The following is a 26,187-nucleotide window of genomic DNA, read 5'->3' on the forward strand; positions in this document are numbered from 1 at the left end:
CCAGAGGTCTAGTAGTCTCCCAGCATCTGTGCCACTTTGCTCCATCCTGCCAGGAGGGCTAGTGGAGGACACCTGACCTCTGAGCAGAGCTGCAGAGGACACCCTGAAGCGGTCCCCTGGGAATTCTTTTGAGCGGTGTCGCGGCTTTGGCACTGCTGGGGGAAATGGGCGGCTTTCTCTTGAAAGCCTGGCTTCTGGATGAAGTCCTCTGACAGCCGTATGTGCTGAATGGCGCTGAGCGTGGAACATTTGGTTCTAACTCTCAGGGTGCACTTCTCTCTCATCTCCATCTCACACTCACAGGTAAAATCTTTCAGCTCACTTGGGATACAGAAGGGAAGTATAAAGACAACAATAAAGTTAAATTCTGCTTTATTCAAATAGCAAAAGTTAAGACTGGAACATGGTTTTTAAATCTAATTTGTACATCCTTGAAAGCAGGAGCCCGGAGCATCCTGGACCAGTCATCTTTGTCCCTGGCTACACAGACGCCAGTCTGAGTGAAATGGTGACCCCCATACTGTCCTGACCACACTTAGCACCGGAGGGAGTTTCCCTTTGTGGTACAGGTCTGGGGTGGCTACACTACTGTGTCCAGCTGGCCAGAGCTGAGCTTTCTCACCTCCCCATGTCTCTATGGCTACTGAAATCAAAGCGCTGAGTCCAAGTTGGCTACTTGGAGCAGCCCAGTGGACACCTGTTACCTGGTGAGGGGAGGGATACAAGCCAGGAAATATACAAGATGAGAACAGGCAGGAGCCAGGGGTGTGGTACAAGCCTTTACTCCAGCACCTGGGAGGCAAAGGCACGTGGATCTCTGTGAGATCAAGCTGGCCCACATTCATAGTAAGTTTCAGGGCAGCCAAGACGGCATAGAGACAGTTAGGTGAAGTTGGGTAGGGGGTGTCAAGCATGTTAAAAGGCAGGAAAGGAGGGGGAGGCTAGGGATGGGCCCAAAGGGACAGTGATTCCTCCTCCTCACAAAGCCCTTTGGCTTGTTTTCCCCTGAGGCCCTTCAAGCCCAAACATGAATACTGCTTCTGTGTCTTGAGCTGGCAAAAGGTTAGGAAAACCTGAGTAAGGCAAACACCTAGCCTGAGAAACCTACTGTATGCATTACCACCTAGAAACACCCTGCTCCATCCACATCAGGAGGTGACCTCAGGGTGCTAGTATGGAGAAGATGGGGTGCTTCTCCACCTAGTAACCACCTCAGCTCCCTAACCTCATTCCAGAAACCATGGCTACATTACACAGGACTGCTGTGTTGCCGAGGGTACTTTTAAAGGAAAGATGTCATAGGAGAGGAGCTCGCTGAAGCCAAGCAGATGTCTCAACCCTGACCTGGAAAATCCTGAACTCCAAGATTTTGCCTGGGTCCTCTCCTAGATTTGGAGCCAAGGCCTGTCTGCCCCTTTTCTGCAAGCTCCCAGGCTGGATGGGGGATCTTCTTGAGCAGGAATACTGCACTGCACACCAAGGCTAAACGCTGGGGCAGAGCTATAAGGTCGGCAGAACGCTGGGCACCTGGGTGCAGAATCTCTGGGGTTTTCAGCACGTGCTGGAAGGAGTGGGTAGGTAGCTTGGTCAGAGGCTGTGTGCTTATGTCACAGATCAGGGGTCTGCAGCAGGAGGCAGCAAGCAAGGCTCCTGCACATTTAGAATGAGCAGGAGACAGGGCAAGGAGCCCTTCCATTGGGCAATTCTCCAACCTGAAGCCAAAGAAGACAGAGCCTAGAACATTGATCCTAACCAAATAGGCAACCACTGGGCCTGCAAGGTCAGGCTGCCCTGGAAGGAATGTGCTTCACCTCACCATGCAGGGGACAATGGGAGAGGCCCGAAGACCTAGTTTTACTGAAGGCCCTTCTGTGAGAGCAGAAGTGGCCGTTAAGCCAGAGGCACCCACAAAGATCCTGAGGAAACTATGAGAAGCCACAGCTACGAAGCTGGTTTGGAGAGTTCGAGTCTACACGTCCAGGATGGGGAGAATTTACCAAGTTCTGGTGCTTCTGAGCAGTCTGCAGGGCTTTCTGTAGGACGGGTGCATCCGCCTTGTAGATGGACAGCACCTCTGCTACAGTGTGAGTCTAGTGGCAAAGCTGATGCCTTTACCGCTAAGGACAAGTGCAGGATAGGAGCAGCTAAGTGCTCTAGACAAGCCCTTCTCTCCAGGACTTCGAGGCTCCCACTGACTATGGCCACAGGGAGTTAACAGGCACTTGGATTCTCTGTGGCAACCACATGAGGAGTGAAAATGAGGCACGGAAAAGAGGAAGGGATCAATCAGAGGCACACTGGCTGCAGAAGAGCTGGCCTGGATCCAACACCTTCAGCTCCCTCCTCGTGTGTATTCTTCAGGAAACTATATCTGGAACCACAGCAGCCAACCTACGGGTTCAGAGGTGGAGGGAACACCAGGCTCCCTTCAGAGGAAGCATGCCGGGCTACATAGGAGATGTGGTGAGATCACCTTTCTCATGCTGTGTGCACAGGAGGCTGGTCTGGTTCATGCTAACTGCAAGTCTTGAGGGTAAGGTCTCCTTGATTCTTCTGCATGAGTGGTTCAGAATGGCCAATCCTGGGAGCCTCTGCAGCGGGCCAAGATCCCTGGAGCATAATCACTTCCACCATCAAATGGCCTTCCTCATGTGCCAGGGATGCAGAGAACTAGGGTGGCCCTTTCAAACCCACCACCCTAACTGTCCCACCTCAGGAGAGCCCTCTGCCAAGAGTATGTGGGGTGAACTCTCTCATGGCAGAATTCTTTGGGCAAAGTGGACTTGAGGTAAGTACTTGTGCTTTTTGCATTGGGAGGCGTGGCCACACCTTGAGGGCCTTGCCCCTCGGGGATGTCTGCTTCAACCCTTTGTTGTTGCCCACATTCTGGGCCTGTAAAGTATCACACCAGGACAGCCTAGAATCTTCAAAAAGCCTCTCTCTATATTCAAGGGGGCCGCAAAGCCTTGTCTAGGCCACTCCTCTTCAGGTCCACGGGGTCTTTGAGACGGTATAGGGGACAGGAACCTTCATCATGTGATCTTCTAAGCCTCATGGCTCCCCAGATGGCATGATGGATGCCTTCTGGGCCATGGAGTCCTCCTTGCAAGGTCCTGCCATCCCCTCCTTCCTGAGCCCCAGATCTGTGGAGCAGACAATGGTAAGTACACTGAGCACAGAGGGGTGCCTTCCCCAGACCGCACCTAAGAGTGGTAAAGGCAACATGGAAGCTAGCCAGGCAGGCCAGCCCTGCATCCATGCTACTCACCTGCCTACTCTGCTTGGTCCTTCCCTGAGGGCAAAGGACTGGGTTGGGAGGCTTTGTCCTCAGGGGACATCTGGAAATGTCTGGAGGTCCTTTTGGTTGTCGTAACTGGGATGCAGGTATTGGTATTCCAGAGAGGAATTAATGCGTTAGAGGCCAGGGACCTGTAAGCATCCAGTGTACAGGGGCCCACTGCAAGGAGCTACTGTGCCCCAGATGTCCACAAGGCCTGCTAGGGTGGTGGCAACATCACATACGCTTGAGTGTCTCCCTTTGCTTCCTTGTGGGTACCAGTCTCATCAGCCCCACGGAGAAGACAGCCTTCCCCAAGGCATTGCTTCCGGCTTTTCCTCCCTCACCCCTGTGCAGGAGGCAGACTCAAAGAGACCCCTTTGCTATCACAGGGAAGGAAACACCTACTTCCTGTCCGTTTATGGTTCCAGGACCATCAATCTTCCCGCAGAGCCTCAGTCACCCCAATACCCAAGCCCACTGCCAATGACCACAAGCCTGTCAGAGGTAAAATAACAGTGAGAACAGTAGGAAGGTGACCAGCTAGAAAAGGCCCAGGAGACAAACCCTGTGCTCCCTCTGAGCAGTGTGGAGAGCCCTCACACGAGTGCGGGCCTTGGACTCCATGAGGACTGGAAAAGAGGGTAATTTCCCATTCAGTCCTCGGATAGCTACAACCCCACCCGCAGGCTGATGGCTAGCTAAATGCTCCCTACCTGTTTTCAGGCTTTCCCGGCTCCCAGGGATCCCCACAGCCCCAGATGGTATAGCTCTACATACCACTTCCTTCACAGCCACTGAACCACTCTCCTCTCTCCTCTCTCTAAACCCCACTGCCTGGCACCAAGCCAACCCAACCCAGCCTGGAACATGATCGCATCCCTGTCTGACATCTCCAGCCCCTGAATTTAATTCCCAGCAATGGGCTTTATCTTAGCAGCATATGCTCTACTGGTCAGACTGCTGTGTGTTAACTCATTCCTGGATGAAAATCACAGCACCAGGACACTGACCTGCAGCGGAGCTAGACCTAGGTCTGGGGTAGATGACCTCGAAACTGCATGTTCTTTACACTGTCCTGAGCTGTACACCAGGTAGGAGACACACCATCCTCCCCTCTTCTCCAGTCCTCACGAAGACCAAGGCCCGCACTCCTGTGCTCAGAGGGACCACAGGGTTTGTCTCCTGGCCCTTTTCTAGCTGGTCACCTTCCTACTGTTCCCACTGTTATTTTACCTCTGAGCCTGTGGTCATTGGCAGTGGGCTTGAGTATCAGGGTGACTGAGGCTCTGCAGGAACCCTGACAGCTTTGAAACCACAAATGGACAGGAAGTAGGGGCTGAGTCTCGGGCTCAAGCACTCTGCAATACTCCACAGGCCCTTAGACTCTGGCTCAGTGTGGGACTGGAAGCACAAGAGGCTTTTCTGTTTCCCATGCTAATGATCTTGTGTACTTATTGGCATGGAAGCCGGTAGGCTCCCGGGCACAGGCATAGATGTGGCTGAAGCGGCGTCCTGAAGAGGTCAGATACCAGTGCTGGCTGGCTGGCTGAGGGTCATACTCTGCAGCTGCCACACCACTCACTGCTGTCATCATGAGTGTGCCGAGCACCGCCACACCACTCACTGCTGTCATTCATCATGAGTGTGCCGAGCACCTCATTGGAGAGTTTGGTTCGCTCCTCCGTCCTGATCCTGCTCATGGCCTTGAACCCCCGTGCACAGCAGGAAGTGGAGATGGGCACACTGACCACCACAGCCACGAGTCTGCTCAGCAGAGGGAATTGGCAGTGCTGAGTCAGGGCGCACTTACACAGCATGGAGAACGGAAGGTTCTGGGTGGCTGCTTTCAAGCTCTGCCACTCCTTCAGCAGGGCTTCCTCGCTGTATCCCGCTGGGAGAGAAAGAGCACAGTACTTGGCAAGGCTGAGAATGTCATCATTCCCAAAGCAGGCCAGTTCGGTGCCGCCAGTCCAGGCCGTGGTGTTTAACACCTCCATGTTCCTGAGCTGGGCGGGCCGGTCTGCACTAAATCTCTGCTGGAGGTACTCAGCCCCCATCAGGATCATCCTCTCCCTGTCTGACTGGAATCGCTGCTCAGCCATCTCTACTCTGTTCAGGAAGATGCCATGGAGCTGCCCGTCCTGGAAGCCAGCATTGAACTCCTCTTCTTTAGGCCCTGCCTTTAGCCGGAGACTCTCCAGTGCCACATAGGCACGCCCCAGAGTCGAATCCAGCTCTGTGACCAGTGCAAGAGCCTTCTGGCATACCTCAGACAGAGGCTCATAGATGCTCAGAAAATCCAAAATGAAGTGGCAGAACTTGATGAAATGGAAGCCCTTCATCAGCTTCAGCATGCCTTTGGCCCTCTGACCAACCTGGTCCCCAGCCTCCACCACACTCTGGAGGTGCCTAGCCAGGGCAGGCCAGCTCATGACAAACGCATTCAGAGTGCGCCTTTTGCTGGCCACCCACCTGACGGCGCTCAAGTCCTTCAGACGAAGGATTTCCTGCTCCAGCGGGGCTGCGACAGCCTGCAGCTCACCGAGCCTCTTGTGTGAGGACTGATAAAACTTGAAGACAGTCCGGATGTGCCGGTCACACTTCCTCACCAGGTCGATGTTACCACAAGCATCCACCACGGCCACGTGCAGCCGATGGGCCACACTGTGCGCGGGCAGCAGCTGAGGGATGATCTCCCGGAACTTTTTCACGAGGCTTCCCTTGTGGCCCAGCGTGGCAGGACCATCAGTCCCCAGCCCCACCACCCAGTCAGGCTTCCGGAAAGGGACCTCCAGCTCATCCAGGGCAGTCTCGCTGGAGAGAGGGGCCAGGGTGAGGTAGGACTCCTTCACCTCCTGTCTGCTTCAAGTAGCGCATGTATATCCCCACGCAGGCCTGGCTGGAGGAGTCCACGCAGTTGTCCAATAGCAGGCTCCCACACGGGGAGCTCCGGATGTCTCTGAGGATTTCCTTCTTCAGAGTCTTGGAGATGCACTTGATGAACTGGGTGCACGTGGTGCGGTTCCGGTACTTGCCTAACAGTGTGGTGCCAGTATTCTGGAGCTTTTGCAAGACCTTGTGGAAGTCGTTCAGAGGCCTGGAGTGGTAGGCGGTGGAGTAGGAAGCACTGAAGAAGGGCTCCATGTTAGCTATGAGGTCGCTGGAGATCTCTGGGCTGAGGGCAGGCTGAGGTCTGTCACCTCTGACCTCCACGGTGTTGACGCACAGTTTGTACGCCTTACTGACCTCATGGTATTTTAGAGTTTCCACTTTAAATGGCCCAGTGTAACCTTGGACCAAGCGGGACGACTTGTCATGGAGAGTTGGTCTTTCTATGCACACAGAGCAGAACAGCTTGGTCTCTTTGGAGTCCATGACTAGCCAGGGAAACTGCCCAAACCATGACCTCTGAATGGAACGGGGCCTGTATGTGCTCTTGACACTCCTGGGTCCGTCCACTTCTCCTCCACACATGCTGGGAGGGCAGTGCATGCTACCTGCCTCCACAGAGGCTGCGTGTGAGATGGACTCTATAGCTGAGGCCTGAGTATGGCTGTTGGCTTCTCTCACCGCCACCCTCTTCTTTCTCCTTTTGAAGAAATTAAATTACGCTTAGATTTGTTGTTCTGAGCCATGTGGTCTACTGGCTAAGGCACCTTCACTGAGTAAGTGTCCCTTTGCGTAAAGCAGAGAAACTGAACACCACCTCTCTTTCTAGAGATGACTGCTAGCCTCCACGAGCCCTCCCCAACATTCCTAGTGAAGGCCAACCTGGCTCCCCAACACAGGAGGCAGACCCTTGTTTGTTCTTTCGCTGGCTTCCCAGCCTACTCACCCTGATACCACAGGACTCTGAGCTACCAGATACTGATGAACCCAATCAACCACCCTTAGATCACACAGGCAACCTGAATCCTCTTGTGAAGCTTCACAAGCAAGCGGGGTTAAATGCGAGCACTTTCTCGTGCGTCTCTGAAAGCATGTAAAGACTCACACGGAGAGGCTCCCAGCCAGGGAATGACGGACTGGGGTGTAAAGCATGTAGCTCGCACAGGCCACAGAGCTGTCACTGTTCCCCAAGAGGAAAGGAGAGGAGAGGAGCACCGAGAGTCAGGGCCACCCCACTCCTCTCGCCCAGTGTCCCCCATTTTCCTCTTCCCACCAGCTCTGCCACAGCTCCCTCAGCACACTGCTCAACAGAGGACCTTATTTTTTCTGCACGTCCCAGTGGCCTAGACTTTTCTACAATCTCACCTAGGGAGGGACTTTTCCCTGACTTTAATCCATCAGGGTCCTTGATCCAGGGCGCAGCTCTCTATTCCAGTTTTGTGATCAAGTCTGGTTTGGTAGCAGGAGGCTCTGTTGCAGAAATAAAGAGTCATGTTATCACTGGGCTGGCAGAGCACATAGCCCACCACAAGCTAGCCCTGTCCCTGTAATATGCAGAGATGACGGTTCTGTCCTTGCTACCACATCCAACAAGGTTTTATATTTAAATAGAAATGAACTTTAAAAATAATAGCTTAAGAAAATCCTCCTATATGAAAACAAGCAGGGGAAAGTACTAGAAGGTCTAGAGATACTACAGGGAACATGGAACCTTAAAACAGGAGCTAAGAATTTATCCTGAGGGTTGGAGTAGGGCTCAGCAGTTAAGATCACTTCCTGCTCTTCGAGAGGACCAAGTTCAGTTTCTAGCACCCACACTGGTGGCTCACAACTGCTCCGAAGTCCAGCTCCAGGAGATATGACAGTCTTCTAATCTCTATGGGCACCACACACACATGGCAGACATGCACAAACATACACATAAATAAAAATAAACTTTCTTAAAAGCATTTACCTATGTGTATGAGTGTCTTGTCTGCATGTATGTCTGTGTGCCATGTGTGTACCTGGTGTCCTCACAGGCCTTAGGATTAGAGTTACACAAGTGTGGGCCACCATGTGGATGCCAGGAATCAAACCCAAGTCCTCTGGAAGAGCAGCAAATGTTCTTAACCCTGAAACCTCTCTTCAGCCCCCAAAGAAATACTTTTAACAATAAAGGACTTCAAGAAAAATAATAAGGGCTGGAAAAATGGCTCAGCGGTTAAGAGCACTGACTGCTCTTCCAGAGGTCCTGAGTTCAATTCCCAGCAATCACATGGGGCTCACAACCATCTGTAATGGGATCTGATGCCCTCTTCTGTCATGCAAGCATACATGTAAATAGAACACTCATATACATAAACAAATCTCTTAAAAACAGGAACAAAAGACCTAATATCGATGGTAACAAAGCCATTATGGTGCTGCAGAAAGGAAAGGGGCTCAGAAACAACAGCAGAAACAGAAAATCCCAAAGTGCAGATTTACTGGGAAATAAAAAAGCAGAAAATAAGAGAAAAAGAAATAAAACAGCCTTGTCCAGCCTCAGTAGAAGAAGATGCACCTAGTCTACTGCAACGGGATATGACAAGGCTGGTGGATATCCATGGGAAGCCTCCTGTTCTCCACAGAGAAAGGGAAGGAGGGGTGGGAAGGGGGGGAATGGGAGGAAAATGGAGAGGAAGGTTTGATCAGGATATAAAGCAAATAAATAGCTTAATAAAAAAGGAACATTTTTTATAAAAAATTAAATATCTATAGACGAGTTGTTAGCATATTTGAAAAAGAAAAATAGAAAATTCAAAAACAAACAAACAAAAACAACTCAAAACTGAATTGTTAGGGAACAAAAGCAGAAAATAGAGAAAAAGAAACAAAACACAGAAGAGTTTTGAGAAATAACAGAAGAAAAGATAAAAGAAATCACTGAGAAAATCGGAGGAGGACACCTTCCCCAGCTATGATGCTACGGAGGGAACAAAATGTACTAATAGCCTCTGCAGGCATATCACGAAAGACCTTAGAACAATGCACTAGACTTTCAACAGTAATTATTACTTAATACTGCGCATGTCTGTAGTGGGCATGTGTGCACGAGTGACCAGAGGGGTAATGTGCCCCAGGCTGGAGTTGCAGGTGGCTGAGAGCAGCAGATGTGGGTGCATCTGGGTGGGGTGCCAGGGAGTCATCTGTAGATGAGACATGAACAGAGCCAAGTCCTCTGCAAGAGCAGGTGACGCTCTGACTGCTGAGCCGCTGGGATAGACGTTAAAGGCTCTCAGAGGAGAAGTAATACGCTGTGTTCAGAGATGTAGGAGTAAGAAGACCACTCAGGTTCTCAGCAGTATCAGTAAAACCACAGCAGAGCAGGGCTTTCCCATCACACTAAGGAAATGGTTTCCATCTGCAACCCCACACACATCAATCATCCCTCAGTCCTCGGGGTACCATGGAGGCCCCTGCAAATCTGCAGTGTCTAAAAAAGAAGCTTTTGCATCCACTGTGTGTTAGGAAACTACTTGAAGATGTGTCGCTGAAAAGTGACAACGTGACCAGGGAGTCGCTAAGCCACAGCTGTGTGGAAGGCTAAGTAAGTAGGTTGGTAACTCGTTTAGAAGGTCCAAGAGGAAAGTGCTGAGATAACCAATGAATGCAACCGTCCTCAGGATGTGTGGCCACAGGGAAAGACAGCAGAGGAGGAGTGTCTTAGCCCCACTGGCGAGAGTTTGTTTGGGAAGAATCGAAGCAAGTACAACAAAAAAATCTAACCCCCCCTCAAAAATATGAAAAAATTCTACAATGAAGGACAAAGCACAATGTAGCACTCAGCAGTAAATAACACACAAACACAATCAGGCAAATAACTTACATTGATGCAACCATAAAAGTTTGCTGTTCCTGTTCTAAGAGGATGGAGGGGGAGAAGTGGACCTGGGTGGTGTAACAGACCATGTCTTCATCCTCCACAGTAGGAATCACCAGGTACATCTGCAGTTAAACCAGGAAGAGCAATGAACACTTGCAAAGGGTGCTTACTGTGTCTGCCTATGAGGGCTGAAGACATCAAATACAAGGCACCAGCGCCAGGAAGATAGCTCAGCAGGTAAAAAACTTGCCACCGAGTGTGACAACCGGGGTTCAATTTCTCAGACCTACGTACACTGGAATGAGAGAACCAAATTCCCACAAGTTGTCCTCTGACAGGCAGGCATGCACACATATACAACAAATTCTAAACAAATAAAATATAATTCTAAAAGAGTTGAAATGGGTCTGTTGCCTCTAGCAGGGCAACAAGGCTCCTACTAGACACTTCAGGCTAACAAACCAAAAACTCAGTGGCAAAAATGGGTTTCCTTTTTTGCAGTTGGCCAGTGAGAGACCACAAACCTTCAACCATCATAGGAAATGTCAAGGTCACTGATTATCCTCCAGAACTTGATAGGACAACCCTGTTGCTATAGACACCACAAACTTGAGTCTTGGAACATGAGCAAATCAAGCTCGTAAGACCTAGAAGCACTGTCCCCCATTGGTTAGCACTCACACTACAAGAACGGTGCTATGCACACTAGTGGGGGAAGTAACTACCCATTTTACCCACTTATTGAACCCTGCAAGCTACAACAACAACTGGCCTGGCAAGGCATGCCCACTGGTGCAACAGTAAGGTAACTGTCTTGAGAGTAACCAATCACTTGCTGATTACTTTTAATAGTAGTTCCTTAAGACAGACTCGACACCTGACACCATCACTGAGGCCAAGAACCTATGGCTAGACAGGGCATAGGCCCGAGGGCAGAACGATTACTATCATTGTACTTAAGTGAACATAGTATTTAACAACCTGCTAATGGCTTATCAAAATACTTATAGGTTAGTGCATCTCTCAACCCTCATCAGAAAAGTTTCTTTCTTCATTCAGTAGATGAATCATTCAGTAGATGGCAATTAATGGAGGCCCACAAGTAATCAATATGCAGGCCATAAAGACTGGAGTGCTCAGCTCTGCACAGCTATCTCCCCATCACAGAGATCACTGCAGAAGAGGGGGCAGGAAGAGTGTAAGCGCCAGTGTTTTCCCACACACAAATGTGCAGCTGCACATATGAACAAGGGTAGCCATGACAGCATGCACAAGACTGAGCAAGCTCAAGTCAGACAAAATCCAAGCACTGGGAGGGGAGGTAGGCACACAGTGCCACCCCTTCTGGCATTTGATGGGAAAGAGAGAGGTGTAGCCCATGCTCCACCATGAAAGGCCATGTACCCAAAAGCATAATTTGGACTCAATGAGGGTTTTTTTTTTTAAATGATACAAAGTTAGATGGGTAAGGAAAGGGTGTGGATCTGGGAAGAGTTGGGGGAAAAGGGTGAATACAATCAAAACACTTTGTATAAAAATTATCAAAGAGCTGATTTTTTTAAAACAAGACACCCGCCACCTCCCCTTCTGGAGTAGGGTCACGGCACAAACACAGAGAGCACAACACTGCTCTCTCAGCAAAGAGGGAGTCAAAGAGCCAACACGCAGGAGCTCAGGAAGCAAGGTGCTGGGGATGTCTGGGGGGAAGCTGTCAACTCAACTGTGAGCCTCTCCTCCTGCTGTAGGGAAGGTGGGGACTGAGCCACTCACTGCCTTTCTCCTGTGGCTGTGGCGCTGGTCACAAGAACAGCCGAGGCTGGCGCTTGGTTGACGGCCAGCAAGAACACCAAGCCCTCAGTTCCTCAACCACACAGAGGATTCTACCACTGTCGGGAACGAGCGTGCAGCTCTTCCTCCATAGGTCCTCTCAGGCAGCGCCTCCTGGCCAGTACCTTGATTCTGGGCCTCAGAGAACCACCGTAGGGAGCCCAGCCGAGCTCACTTAGCCTGACCTGGAGAACTTCAAGACAATAACGACTACTAAACCTCCCTGGCTACTCTCATCCCCAGGGTGGCAGGGTTCACCCCCAAAATCAAATCTAGAAGACTTCCTGTGATCCTAGCTTGCTCCCACCCTCTATCTCCAGGCTGCCCTAACCTTGATCCTTCTGCCTTAGCCTCCTGAGTCCTGGGATTAGGGTTACACACGTGCACCACCATGCCCAATGACAAACTTTATTAGTTTCTTACCAGCTAAATGTAAATTAGGTTTTTAGATGTTTTCTGGCAGGAAGCAAGAGACCTCATCAAAAACGATCAAAGTGTGAAAACAGAATGTTAAACATGGAAATAAAGGAGCAGTCAGATACTTTGCAGTTACAGGCAAGACAGTTCTAAGTGAATGAATCCAAAAATGAAAGACTGACAGGAAACACTGAGGGCTGAACTGGCACAGTTAACACTGAGAGAGGGACAGGCACAGTTAACACTGACAGAGGGTCAGGCACAGCTAACACTGAGAGAGGGACAGGCACAGTTAACACTGACAGAGGGACAGGCACAGCTAACACTGAGAGAGGGACAGGCACAGTTAACACTGACAGAGGGACAGGCACAGCTAACACTGAGAGAGGGACAGGCACAGCTAACACTGAGAGAGGGACTGGCACAGCTAACACTGAGAGAGGGACAGGCACAGTTAACACTGAGAGAGGGACAGGCACAGTTAACACAGAGAGGGACAGGCACAGTTAACACTGAGAGAGGGACAGGCACAGTTAACACTAAGAGCAGAACGGGCAGTGGATGGAACTCAGAGGGAGAGCACTTGCCCAGTGTGTACCAGGCCCTGGGTACCATCCAAATGCCATGAAAAACCAGGTAGAACCAAGCCCTCTTCTCTATGAGAAGATGACTATCCTCTGCAGGCTCAGCACTGTTGGAACAGCCAGGTGCTTGTAACTGACAGGTGAGTGGCTATGACTAAAAGTCTATATCTGCTGAAAATCTCTGAGCCAACCAACGGCTAAACAGGTGGAAATTAATATTAAACTGACTGCACCAAACTGAAATGTCTATTTGAAAACAGATCCAGAGCTGGAGCTGTAAGCTCAGTAGTTGTGCTGGCTAGTCTTCTGTTAACTCGACAGAAGCTAGAGTCATCAGAGAACAGGGAGCCTCGGTTGACACGATGCCTCCATAAGCTTGAGCTATGTGCAAGCCTGCAAGGCCTTTTTCTTAATTAATGTTTGATAGGAGAGGGCCCAGCCTATAGCGGGTGGTGCCATCCCTGGGCTGATGGGCCTGGGTTCTATAAAAAAGCAGGTGAAGCAAGCCAGTAAGTAACATGCCTCCATGGCCTCTGCATCAGCTCCTGCCTCCAGGTTCCTGCCCTGTGTGAGTTCCTGTCCTGACTTCCTTTGATGAAGTATAATATTGAAGTGTAAGCCAAATAAAGCCCTTCCTGTCCACTTTCTGTCCCACTAAGGTGACAGAATCAACAGTGACCTACAGGGAAGGTGAGAAAGAGACAGACCATCCATTAGCTGGGGGCAGGCGGGGAAAAAAGACTAAAGGACTGGAATTAACTTTAACTTTAAATGACCTTATGTTATGCAGCTTGTCTTAGTTAGGGTTTTACTACTATAAACAGATACCATGACCAACGCAACTCTCATAAGGACATTCAATTGGGGCTAGCTTACAGGCTCAGAGGTTCAGTTTATTATCATCAAGGTGAGTGTATGGCAACATCCAGGCAGGCATGGTGCAGGAGGAGCTGAGAGTTCTACATCTTCATCTGAAGGCTGCTAGCAGAATACTGGCTTCCAGGCAGCTAGGATAAGGATCTCAAAGCCCACACCCATGGTGATACACCTTCTAACAGTGCCACTCCCTGGGCTGAGCATATACAAACCATCACACAGTGCCATCATTTTTATACCAACATGAAGAACACAAACGCGCTCATTCAAAGAGAGAGTCCGACTAGTAACAAACATACAAAGGAAGGCTCTTATCTGAGTCCAATGTATACTCAGTTCAGAGCAGCAGGATTCACTTTGGACACTTACCATACAAATGACTACAACCTGGAGGCTGTTCTCACATGGAAAATATGACTGCCTACTTGCAGAGTTGGTTTAAGTATCACATCAAACATACACAAAGCTTTCAACATCGGACCAGTCCTTGGCAGACATTCAGGCCACAGAAAAGCCACTGCCTCCACTTCCAGACATTAAGGATTGAGGGGAAAATTACCAAAAGAGAACTATGACGCACTCTTATGTACGTAGATCATACTACTTTGAGAAAAGATACAAGGAACAAAAATATCTTGCTGCCTAGCTGTCCGGTTGTGGTGCTGAGGTTCTGAAAGCACGCCACATTCATAGGCACCCAGACCTAGGGGACAAATTCAAGTCCTCTGTCACCATGAGAGAATGATTACTTAAGTAACTTCTGAAATGTCCAGGGAGCCATTGAAGCACTGCAATCAACTGGGTGGGTGGGATGGGTGTACTGCAGTGGCAGGGCATTCACCTAGCACACACGAGCCCTGGATTCAAACTTCAGTACCACACACCCATAAGACTAATTATGGAACTATGAATAATGACCAAAAAAAAGTATATAGAAGAAGAATGTTAGAAAGTAAAGCTAGAGAGATGGCTCAGTAGTTAAGAGCACTGCCTGTTCTTCCAGAGGACCCAGGTTCAATTCCCAGCACTTACATGGCAGCTCACAACCGTCTATAACTCCAGTTCCAGGGGATGCGATGCCTCTTCTGGTCTCCACCAGCACTGTAAACACATGGTACACAGATACACATGCAAAACACTCATACACACTAAAAAGAAAAAGAAAAAAGGGAAAAGTGTTAGAAAGAAATCCAGATTATAGCTGTAGTATAAACAAAGGGACATGCCAGTCAAGCAGTGATTCTGCAGCAGTTCTGAGAGGCGCTGCTGCAGTTCCTGTGTGCACACAGTGGCCTGCCCTGCCAACTCCTGCTGCAGTGCCCTCTAGTGAAACTAGGAACCACCAGCTCTAGAAGACAAAAGCTCTCTTCCCATCTGATGTTGCATGGCCAACTGGGGTGTCTGCCACAATGATGCAAAGTGAAGAAGGAGAAACAGATGCAGGAGAAGTCCGTACAGCTCTGCTATCCTCATAATTTCCCAAGGCTCCGGCCTACTGACATTAATGATGGCTGGAAAAGACAGAAGAGCCTCAGGCTATTGAGATGGAGTGGAAACCCTGAGAGGTCCACTTGTCTTCAGGCTCAGCTCATGCCATTCACATCCTCTGTCCTGTCTAGGTGTCCTTCCTTCATCCAGGGGACCTGGATTTATGTCCCTTTTAATACTTCGCTGAAGGCTTCTTGACTCCTCTCTCTCATACCCAGACTGACTGGTCATCATCAGGAGCCAGTAGCCCCAGGGTACTCTTCCAAACCTCTTATGGAACTCAGCTGTTTCAGTTTCACTCAAAGGCCTGCAGATGCCACTAGTGCTCTGGACACCCAGCATATGGCTGATAGCCAACTAATGGGAGTAGAAAACTGGGGCATGCATGGGCAGGAAGATGAATGAAGAGGTGATACAGTACAGTGAACCAAAGCAGGCAGGGTTCTGAGGGACAGAAGACAGGCTCATTCTCTACCCATAAGGAAAGGTCAAAAATGGGAGATTGCCACAGCTGCCCTGAGGTCTCTGACCAATGACAGTAGAGTAGAACAGCCGATGGAAAGCTTTACCCAGGGAAGCCAGCAGCTCATAGCTCATCTGCATCCCATCCCTGTAGAGCTCCTTCTGCTGCCTGTCCAGCAGGCTCCACTCCTCCCGAGTGAAATACACGGCCAAGTCCTCAAACATTGCAGGGAGCTCCCCGGCCGCCCTGGAAGCCTTAGCCCACTCCTTGTCAGGAGGCTCCTGCAACATGTTGGAGTGAGACACGAGGCATGTCTGCAGACTTCTGAAGACACCTTTCCCCCCGGAAAGCCCACCAAGAGGCTCAGGAATGAATTCCCTGCTGAAAGTCATCAAATCCACAAGCTCCAGATAGCAGTTAAACCAAACTGGCTCAGTCAAATCTAAGGATCATTAAGAAAGAGGAAAAACTCACAGGAGAACAGCATCTCTGATTGTACACGGCCACCTGTGGAATCCCGAGGTCACCTTATACCCACTGTGGCTGTAGAGGGGACTGACTGTCTCCATGATACACCAGCTGGATGTGAAGGAAGCAACAGTTAAAAAGAACTAGAGATGCTTTTAACTGAGGAGGGCTTTACCCACACCACATTCCCAGAGTCCCGAGGCTCTGAAGATCAGACCTGTTCTTACTACCTCCTAACGCTGAAAACCAAGAACAGGAAGAGAAAAAGCTTTGCTCTTCCTCTGGATTCTGAAAAAACTCCACCACGGTAGAAGGCTCCCTCCAATGTTATCTGTGAGGAACAGCTGAGCTACCAACTGACCCCTGATCACCAGCAGTTTACTGTTAAATCCTACTTGCTGGCAATAGTTGAGAGCTGGAGAAAACTTGAGTCACTCAAAGACTCCTTAGCTCCTGACTCTGAGCACTGTCATCCACTGGGGTCCAGCAGACCTGTACCAAATGGAAGGAAAGTACAAGGCTGGTGGCTAGGGCTCCGGGCAGAGGCCAGCACCGGCCACAACAGTTTATGGATTCTGGACTCCAGGAAGTCACTTCTTCCTGAGCTAGTTTTCTCCAAACATGGTGTATTTACCAAACCTTAGACACGGCTCATCACTTGTGAAAACTCTGCGACATTAAAAAGTTAAAGATAAGCCAGGCGGGTGATGCCTACCTTTATACGCTAGCACTCAGGAGGCAGAGGCAGGCAGATCTCTGTGAGTTAGAGGCCAGCCTGGTCTATAGAGCAAGTTCCTGGATAGCCAAGGCAGCTAAACAGAGAAACCCTGTCTTGAAAAAAAACAGAAAAGTTAAAGATGTGGACTATCACAGCATGGCCTATGCTCAGGCTTTTATGGTGGACCATTTCTTGAGTTCTTGGATAAAGATCACTGATCCTTCTGTGAGAAGTTAGGATTGGGCTTTTCTGCCTGTATAACAGAGATAACCCAGCCGTTGTCCCTACTAAATGACTTAGTACCTGTAAAGCATTTAAAGCAGCACTTAGTGCATTAAAGTACTGTGAGCTGGGGCAGCACCTAGTACATTAAAGTACTGTGAGCCGGGGCCGGAGACGCTCCCTGGTTAAGAGCACTTGCTGCTCCTCCAGAGGACCCTGGTTCTGTTCCCAGCACACACATGCTAGCTCCTAATGTTTATGACTCCAGTTCCAGGGCATCTGATACCTGATTCTGGCTCCCACAGCTACTGCATACATGTGATGCACAAACGCATGTAGGCAGACACTCATTTACATAAAATATCAGAAAATATAAAAGCACACGTGCTCTGGTGACCCCAGGATGCCAGTGCTGAGTACCGCTACTATTCTTTTTTCTATCATCATCTTCCATTTTATGTCATCTTCAGTATGGACCCCTCTCTACGGCACAACAATCAACACACGTGTTACCTGGCTGCAGAAATCAATACTGTCCTTAAATAAGGTGCTGCTATTTGAGGGACCGAGGATGTCACTGCCAATTTCTTTTTGCCTCAGATCCGACTCGCAGTCTAAATACAATGCAGGGATGGCTCCACTCCCTGAAGCATCCTCTGGTTCAGCTCTTGGGCTAGACAGGAGTTCATCTAGGCCATCAAAGTCCCCCAGAGGCCCTGGCAGGTAGAGTGTGGGGTCATCTGCAGTGAGGAGGTGTTCAGGGCTGGCCAGGATATCTGCAGGACTCTCCCTGTGACACTGAAGGCGGGCTGCCCAGCGGGGTCCTTGGCGGCCAGGGCATTGACACAGAATATGTGGGCCTTGCTCTTGGCGTGGTATTTGAGAGTTCCCACCTTGAATGGTCCTGTGTAGCCTTCTATTAACCGTGACCTTCTGTCTCTGACAGATGGGTATTCTCAGCAGACAGCACAAAACAGAGCTGCCTGTTCCTCATTCATGATCAGCCATGGAAACTTTGTAAACCATGACTTCTGGATGGAGCAGGGATTGGGGAGTTTCTTGTTTCTTCCTGTCCAGTCTTTCCCTGTTGTGCTGCTCTCTGTACTGAAGTGAGCATGGCAGGATTCCTTTTGCGGTGGCAGGTACTGTCCTTTCTCTCTGGTGGATCCCTGCGTATCTATTTCTTCCATACAGTTCACATGGGTTTTTCCTTTTGAGGAAAGAGAAAAATGGAACACACTCAGTCTAAAATAACACCACTTCCTCTCTACTTACTCTAAAGAATATTATAATCTAATATAATATTATAATCAAATTCTCGACTTTCACTTGTCTCAGACTCCTCACACACATCTTGCCTAAGGCAGAAAGAAATCAAACAGGTGTGCTTTAACAAAATGCTTTCTTTCAAAAGAAAAAATTAAAGGCTAAATACATTGTATCAAATGGCCATCACTGTGCCTTGATCAAGGCCACAATAGCCCTGTCCTAGGTTCACAGCTTACATAGGCTAAAACTCTGAGGGCATGGACACACCGGGTTTAGAGAGATCACAGAACTGGACAGCACTGTCCCTCTGTCCCTCTGTAGGAACTTCCCTCTGGGGTGGGCCTGACAAGAGGTTGGCCCTGGCACTCTGCTCAGGCACTGTAAGGCAAGACAGTCACCATTCCTCTGGGCATATGTACAACCCCAGGATGGATAGCATTTTGGTAAACTGCAATGTACCTCTGAGTACAATTGTCCCCCTTGTCTTCCGGTACTGTGTTCTAGGACCCTGGCAGATGCCTGGGCCATGGAGGGTCCCATACTCTCTATATACTGTGTTTTCCCCATCTATACATAAAAATAATATTGTAATTAAAGTTATGGAAATATGGTCTCTCTTCTTCAAAATACCTTACTGTATTATATTAACCATGGTTGACTTATCTGAAACTATGGAGAGACATCACTGATAAAAGTGGGGTACACACTGCAAATAAATAGGGCTACTGCAGTTCTATCTGATGATGCAGATGATGTTCAGGGCTCAGCTCCCTTTATTACACCCTAACCATTCAAAGTTCCAAACTCTCACGCCCTCATGAAGACTTTTCTTCTTCAAACTAAACTGGAACTTTCTTTCTATACAGGAAATGAAACAGACAATTGTAACTCCCTGACGCCACTTCTTAGGCACCAACCTAAATTTCAGTGGTCAGTAGCCAAGGGCTCAGTATTTTTGTTCAGTCTACAAAAACTGAACATGAAGCTATTTATAGCTGTTACAACCAAAATGAAGAGCCACGCAAGGGGAGACAAATGGGACTCTGCAATCTTTGCAATCACAGCAGTCCAAAGATGCCTGTGGTCTATCTGAGGAAACCACAAGAGAGAGCAAAGTCTGTGGTTCTGACTAACACAGGGCATGGGCCCTACTACCTGTGTTCCCACAAGAGGAACTGTGTTCACTCTGTCATCTCCTAAAACACAGATGCCAACCCTAGGACTTAGCAAACAGCTGCTCATTCATTTCTTCATTCACTTAGTGACAATTTTACTACTGTGTGCCAGGCACTGTTATGGGCACTGAAAATAAAGCAGAAGGTGAAACAGTCGCATCTCTTTAGAATTTCCAGTATAAACAAACATATGGTACAGGGCAAACACCACAGGGAGGGGTTGAGAGGGCAGAGTACCAGGGCAGGCAAGGGTGGCATTCAGACAAGGTAACGGCTATGGGAAGGACAGTGTTCCTCCTGTGCTTGGTGGAGAACAGGCAGACAGCAGCTTGGCCTTTACTGCTCCCACCCTGCTCCTTGTCAGTAGATACCCGCGGCCTCTATGCACACACCACACTCACCAGGGTGATGGTTCAGAAGACTCCTCTGGCCCTGGATGCTGCCTAGCCATGGCTTGGTGGCTTGCCCCAAACCACGGAATAGCTCACGATTGGCAGCCGTCGGTCCTGAGTTGGGAACACAGAAAAGCCATGAGGGCTTGGCTCCAAGTCCTAACACAGAGCGGGAGGGGCTCTGCCTGGGACATCCTCAGTGTTGTGAGGCTATGGGTGGTGTAAGAACGTGAGAACCAAGTGGTCTGGCTTGGTGGTTTAGAAACTCTGCTGTGAGACCCCTAAGAGAATAGAGCACAGGCAAAGCTAAAATGGTATTAAATCATTAGTTCAAAGGGCTGGAAAGATGGCTTAGTAGTCAAGATCACTGGCTGCGGCATCAAAGGACCCTGATCCAGCTCCTAGCACTCACATGGCAGTTTACAACCACCTCTAACTCCAGTGCCAGGGGATCTAACACCCTCTTCTGCCCTCTGTGGGCACCTGGCACACACATGGTGTACCTACATACATGCACATATAGTAAAAGCAAATAAAAGGCAACTTTGTGGGACACAGACCCAGCACTGGCACATAGTCCCATCTGCCAAGAGATGCCAGGGAGCTGTGCGTGTACACAAAAACTCCCCATGGCTCAATGTTGGCAACTTAAACACAGTAAAGAATCCAAACTAAAATAGGGAAAGCTGAAACAACAAAGCAAAGTGGAGCAGAACTCCCACTGTGAGCCACTGCAGCCTGGGAGCTACTGCCTTACATCTGAAGCTTCAGGGACTTGGTGGTTTTCATCTGTATTTAGCAGGCATGGAGACAGGACCCAGACTAGCTACAATCCCACCACCCACACAACACTGAGGTCACAGCTCCCACACCTTTATCCACCCTCTGTGGAATGAGAAAGGCATGAACAACAGTCATTAAGCTGCATTCAACAAACACAAGGTAATTACCCTCATGCAAAAGGCTTGGGGCCGTGGGGACTAGGAATGAAGTTGCAGATAGAGTGCTTGCCTAGAAAGGACAGGGCTCTGAGCTCAGTCCCAGTACTTGAGGAAGTAGATGCAGGAAGATCAGAAACTCAAGGTCATCGTTGGCTATACAGGGAATTTGAGACCAGCATGAGCTCTATAAGACTATTAGATTTGGGGAAATTTCAACTTTTAAAGTATTTGCACTTTACCAGTAGAGCACCCTAATGTAAATTCTCCAAAAATCAAAAACCTATGAGTGCAGATTTCAGAGTCTGGAGTATTTCAGATTGTAGATTTTTGGATTATGGATACTCAATCTAGAATAGAACATGCATGTGCACAAACATTTTGAACACAATTACTTCTGTCCTTGGCACAAAAGGTAGCACAAAAGCAGAGAAAAGTGTAAAACAGAAGAGATGAAAAATACCTACATTTGTGCAAAGTTTCTGGACTCATTTAATCTCATTAAATTGTCTTAAGAAAATCAAGGCCTCAGAGGTCGAAAGCACTCGAGTATCAATGTGTGGAGCTGGAGAGAGATGAGGTTTGCCAAACCAATGCTCTGACCACTACTGTGTCCCTCCAGGGTCCTGGGGGCTCCACAGATCCACAGGCTGTTCCACCCTGCACAGGGAAACAGCTCTAAGCACTGGGTAGCCAGGCATTTCCTATTTGTCCCGGCCAACTTAAAAGAGAAGAAAAGGACTGGGCTTGAGCAGATGGCAAAGTGACCCAGAGAAGTCAAAGAACTGCAAAAAATTCTTCAGGATGCCCTGGCCCAGATGAGACAGGAGACACTGATCTAGACTAAGGGTGGTGGTAGAGATGCTGGAATCCATACCTCGAGGTGCTGTCAGCTTGTCAGTAGTAGAGAAGTCCTTCTGCGGCTTACCCAGCAGCAGCCACTCTTCCTGCAGCAAGTACAGGGTGACGTCATCAAAGGTCACAGGAACCTGAAAGGGAAAACCCTGTCAAGTTCCTCTGAGGCACATCTTCCACACTGGTAGTCAGAGCTCCTACTCCATGGATTTACCAATGTGTGGGCTGGGGTAGGAAGCATTATTGATATTCATGCACAACCTGTAACTAATCTCTCTTGCAAATCACACATATGAGTGTGAATCACAGTGGAAAAACACAAGAAGTCCCGGCTACTGAACTCAACCGGCGTCATCTTTATGAGGCTAACCTAGGAAATCTATTATTTTTACATTGTGTGTGTGTGCATGCACATATGTGTAAATTTGTAGACCAAAAATCGATGTCAGGTGTCTTTCTCAATTGCTCCTCATTTTAAAAAAATAATTGTTTGTTTACAATATTTGTGTGCATGAGTATTTTGCCTGCATGTATGTATGAGTACCAATGATGTCTAGTGCCTGGGAGAGTCAGAAGAGGGTGCCAGATCCCCTGGAACTGGAGTTACAGATTGTTGTGATCCACCATATAGGTGCCAGGAGCTGAACTTGAATCCTCTTCAAGAGCAACAAGTGTCCTTAACTGCAGAACCACCTCTCCAAGCCCCAGAGGGAAAAAATGTTTTATATCATTCTCATCATTGAAGTAGAACTACTATTATTTGGTATATGACTTCCAAAAGTTTTGTCTATAAATACGTAAAAACTGAACAGTTTTAAAAGCAGTTGTTGGGACCAGCAAATGGCTCAGCAGGTAAAGACACTTGCAACAAAACCTGATGACCTGCGTTAGGTCTCCAGAAGCACACAGTAGAGGAAGAATACTGACCCCTGCAATCTGTTCTCTGACTTACCCACATGTATGCACACAGCATAATAATACAGAGTAGTGGAATGATACTGCAAAAGAGATGCTTAAAATAAGCATTTGTGTCTTTGAGCACTGAGTCTTCCAAAGGCTACTGCAAGGCTACTGAAAGGCAAAGGAATGGGGCACATGCCAAGACAGCCTAGGGGACAGGTGTGGAGAAGTGGGAGAGAGAATCTGATCATATGGAAAGTACATCCCAGGATGAACGCTGCACACAAGGATGCAGTCTATTCCTCCGGGTGCAAGTTTAAAAAAACAATGCCTGTGACCAGAAGATACAGTAAAGCACACCTGCCCAGCTGTGGGGAGACTGAGGCAGGGCGAGATCAAGGTCAGCCTGTATACACAGTGAGATCCTAGCTCTCAAAACAAACCAATCAGCAAACGAAAAACTCAACTGTTAGCTGGGCAGTGGCGGTGCACGCCTTTGATCCCAGCACCTGGGAGGCAGAGGCAGGCGGATTTCTGAGTTCGAGGCCAGCCTGGTCTCCAGAGTGAGTTCCAGGACAGCCAGGGCTATACAGAGAAACCTTGTTTTGAAAAAAGAAAGAAAGAAAGAAAGAGAGAGAGAGAGAGAGAGAGAGAGAGAGAGAAAGAAAGAAAGAAAGAGAGAGAGAGAGTTGGGAGGGAGGGAGGGAGGGAGGGAGGGAGGGAGGGAGGGAGGGAGGAAGGAAGGAAGGAAGGAAGGAAGGAAGGAAGGAAGGAAGGAAGGAAGGAAGGAAGGAAGGAAGGAAGGAAGAGAAAAAGAAAAACTCAACTCTTGTGACAAGGGCCACAAGGCTTCCTTGCTTGTTGCCTCCCCAGGTAGAGATGCCATGATGAAGGCTAAGGTCTGATCCCTTTAGCAGCACAACCAGACAGAATCTGAACATGTAACAAAGTGTCTTTTCGGCCAGAGTGATCCACAAATACCTAGCACCCTCTTTTAAGCTACATTATGGCAAACAACTTCTGCTTCTATAGTATAAAACCTCAAATCTGCATGAAGAAGAGAAAGCCCTTACCTATGTAGGATGCAAAGTGTGTCTGAATATTCTATTTTAGCACTTTCCTCTCTTTAGCACCTCTTCTGTCAACATGAAGCTCAGCCCTCTTCTCTCTACCTTAACACAGGAGCCATTCCCCCTCCCATCCCTCTACCTACACAGCAGCCTGAGGTTTTTATTCTAGCCAGGCCTTTGTCTCTTTACTGGTTTGCAATGTATCTTTACTGCCAGTTGTTTTCACAATGTTCCTTCCTCTCAGGGTTTGGCCTGCATAGGCTCAAAGAAAGTAGCACTCTTAGAAGGTATGGCCTTGTTAGAGGAAGTGTGTCACTGGGGGTGGGCTTTGAGATTTGAGATGCTCAAGTCAGGCCCAAACTATAACTAAGGGAGAAATTTCTGAGATTTGAAATTTTTTAATTAGTGGTTGGACCTGAAAAAAAAAATCAAATTCCTTTGATTACTCCAAGATATCTATATTCCTCTCTTTTCTCGTTAAAGGTTAAAGCTTTCCTACTGAGCAGAAGAGCTTGGAAATTAGCCTTAAATAACTAATTTAAATATTCCCTGTTCCATTTCATCTGAATTCAGGTTCAATCTAAGCCAATCTGAAGAGATTACCCAAGAGACACGGACATTCCTTTTAGTGTGTGCCTGTTCATACAGGCTGGCCAAACAGTTTTCATTCCTTACCGGTCCAGTCGAGCTTGCCTTCACCCAGATATTCTCTAGACTGCCTGATCTGAAAAATATCTGTAGCTAGTGGACTGGAGGAAAGGGAGGGTGGGAGAGATGCTTAAACAAAGCATACAAACAAAACCAACTGCTTTCCTAATGCAGAAACCTTTCCAGATAAAACCAGAGCAGCAGACACACTCCTCCTCACCTTTCCTCTTTCCTAGGCCAACCTTCCCAGGCTCACCACGTTAATCGAGTGGGAACTACAGGAGGGTTCTCTGGGGAATAAGGTTCCTTCCTGTGTGATCTTGTACTTCCAACATCTTATTCAATGCAAAGCTCATAGTACAAATGGTTATTAAATGAACACAGGAGCGTGGAGAAGGACAAAGGGGGAGAGAAAAAGTCTCAAGTAATTGAAAAAGTTTGTTGAGAAAATTCCTTCCGTACCCCCCCCCCCCCGCATCCCCCCACACACAAAAAAAAGAAACTCAAGAAAGGCTGCAAAGCTGAGGATGTAGCTCAGTGGGTAGAGCTCTTGTCTATTTCATCTAAGACCCAGAGTCTGAACCTCAGCACTCCTAGCTCTGCACTACTAGCTACAAAATAACACTGCCAAAGACCTTAATCCTAAAAGGCTGACTGTCTCTCTGTCAGTGTGCCCACAAGCTAGCAACCCCGTCAAGCAAGGCTCGCTCTTCTGCTCTGGACCACTTTCTACCGTACCTCATCTCTCATCTCAAAGGCTCTTCTTGCCAAAGCCTTGAAACAAGTTTGTGGAGTGTGTTTCTAAACTATGTCCACATTCTTCACGAAGCAGATTAACTAGAAATAGAAGTATGCAAGAAAATGCCAGAAGCCTTTTTACCTTCTCAGTCCTAACCCGGGAAGGGGGAACTAAGAAACACCAGGCGATTACTTCATTTCCCCGTTAGCCACCCTCTGGCACCCACTGGCGTCCTACCTCCAGCCTCTTAATGTCTTAGAGCAAGGCTTCTTCGAAACGCAAAAAAAGAAGAGGAAGCAAAAACAGAAGCACTTGGTCATCACGAAGCTTGGCTAGCCTCCACCCCTGGACCACCGGCAGAGCGGCCACAAGCAGGGGTGGATGACCCAAGGGAGGGGAGTGGGATGGGATGCTCAGACGTGGAGGAGTAATGCCTCCCAAACAAGGCAGGTGAGTGAACATTTCCCTGCAAGGCTAACTCATCTGCTAGCCCAGACCAGGATGCATGACAGAAGGGAGAGTAGCCCGATGCTTTCCCGTCCTACCTTCCCCGACTCCCCGAACTCCATGGCTTGGTTCTGGTGGCGGTGCAGACCCCCTCCCTCCGAGCCTGTTCCAAGTGTACCGCGGCCCACTCCGGACTTGGGCTCCCCGGGCCGAGACGCCTGGGTAAGGAGACACGAGGCAGCAAAGTAATCTCTCCTACAGCGGGAGGCAGTAGCACAGTAGTTGGCTCTGGTAGTGGTGAGGTGGAATAGTGTCGTACTAGTGCAGCCTTTTACAGCTGCCGCTTCGCGGAGACAGAGAGGCTCACGGGAAATGTAGTTCAGTCTGGAGGTCCTGGACTTGTGGTCAACTCCAGCCTGCACACAGGTCCGCGGGTCAACAAGGTTAATCAAGAAGAACAATATTTTTTCCATACAGATCTTTCTTTGTTTCTTAAAAACAAAATAAAACAGAAAAACAAAAACATAACATGTCATCTGTTAGCCCAGGCTGACCTGGAACTCCTTATTCTCCTGCCTAGTCTCTTCAGGGCTGCTGATTACAGGCTGGGCCACCATGCTGGTTGAGGGGCAGGGAGTGGAGGTACACATCCTGCTACTTTGTGGGTTCTTCTTT

At 48.7% G+C, this 26,187-nt stretch overlaps 1 protein-coding gene across 1 annotated transcript; it reads right to left on the reverse strand.

The window, feature by feature from the left end:
* Positions 1 to 368: 368 nt before the first annotated feature.
* Positions 369 to 25,803, reverse strand: Znf862 (zinc finger protein 862). Its single transcript, XM_029478207.2, is given in 11 exon segments — positions 369 to 3,260; positions 4,673 to 4,861; positions 4,908 to 6,138; positions 6,140 to 6,862; positions 7,527 to 7,639; positions 15,778 to 15,952; positions 17,593 to 17,897; positions 17,900 to 18,289; positions 19,925 to 20,029; positions 21,731 to 21,842; positions 25,611 to 25,803. Coding segments are annotated over 11 exon segments (3,576 nt in total). The 5' UTR covers positions 25,635 to 25,803; the 3' UTR covers positions 369 to 3,051.
* Positions 25,804 to 26,187: the final 384 nt, after the last annotated feature.

This window comes from Mus caroli, unplaced genomic scaffold, assembly GCF_978045245.1.
Source record: "Mus caroli unplaced genomic scaffold, Mus_caroli_1 scaffold_7, whole genome shotgun sequence".
Lineage (NCBI taxonomy): Eukaryota > Metazoa > Chordata > Mammalia > Rodentia > Muridae > Mus > Mus caroli.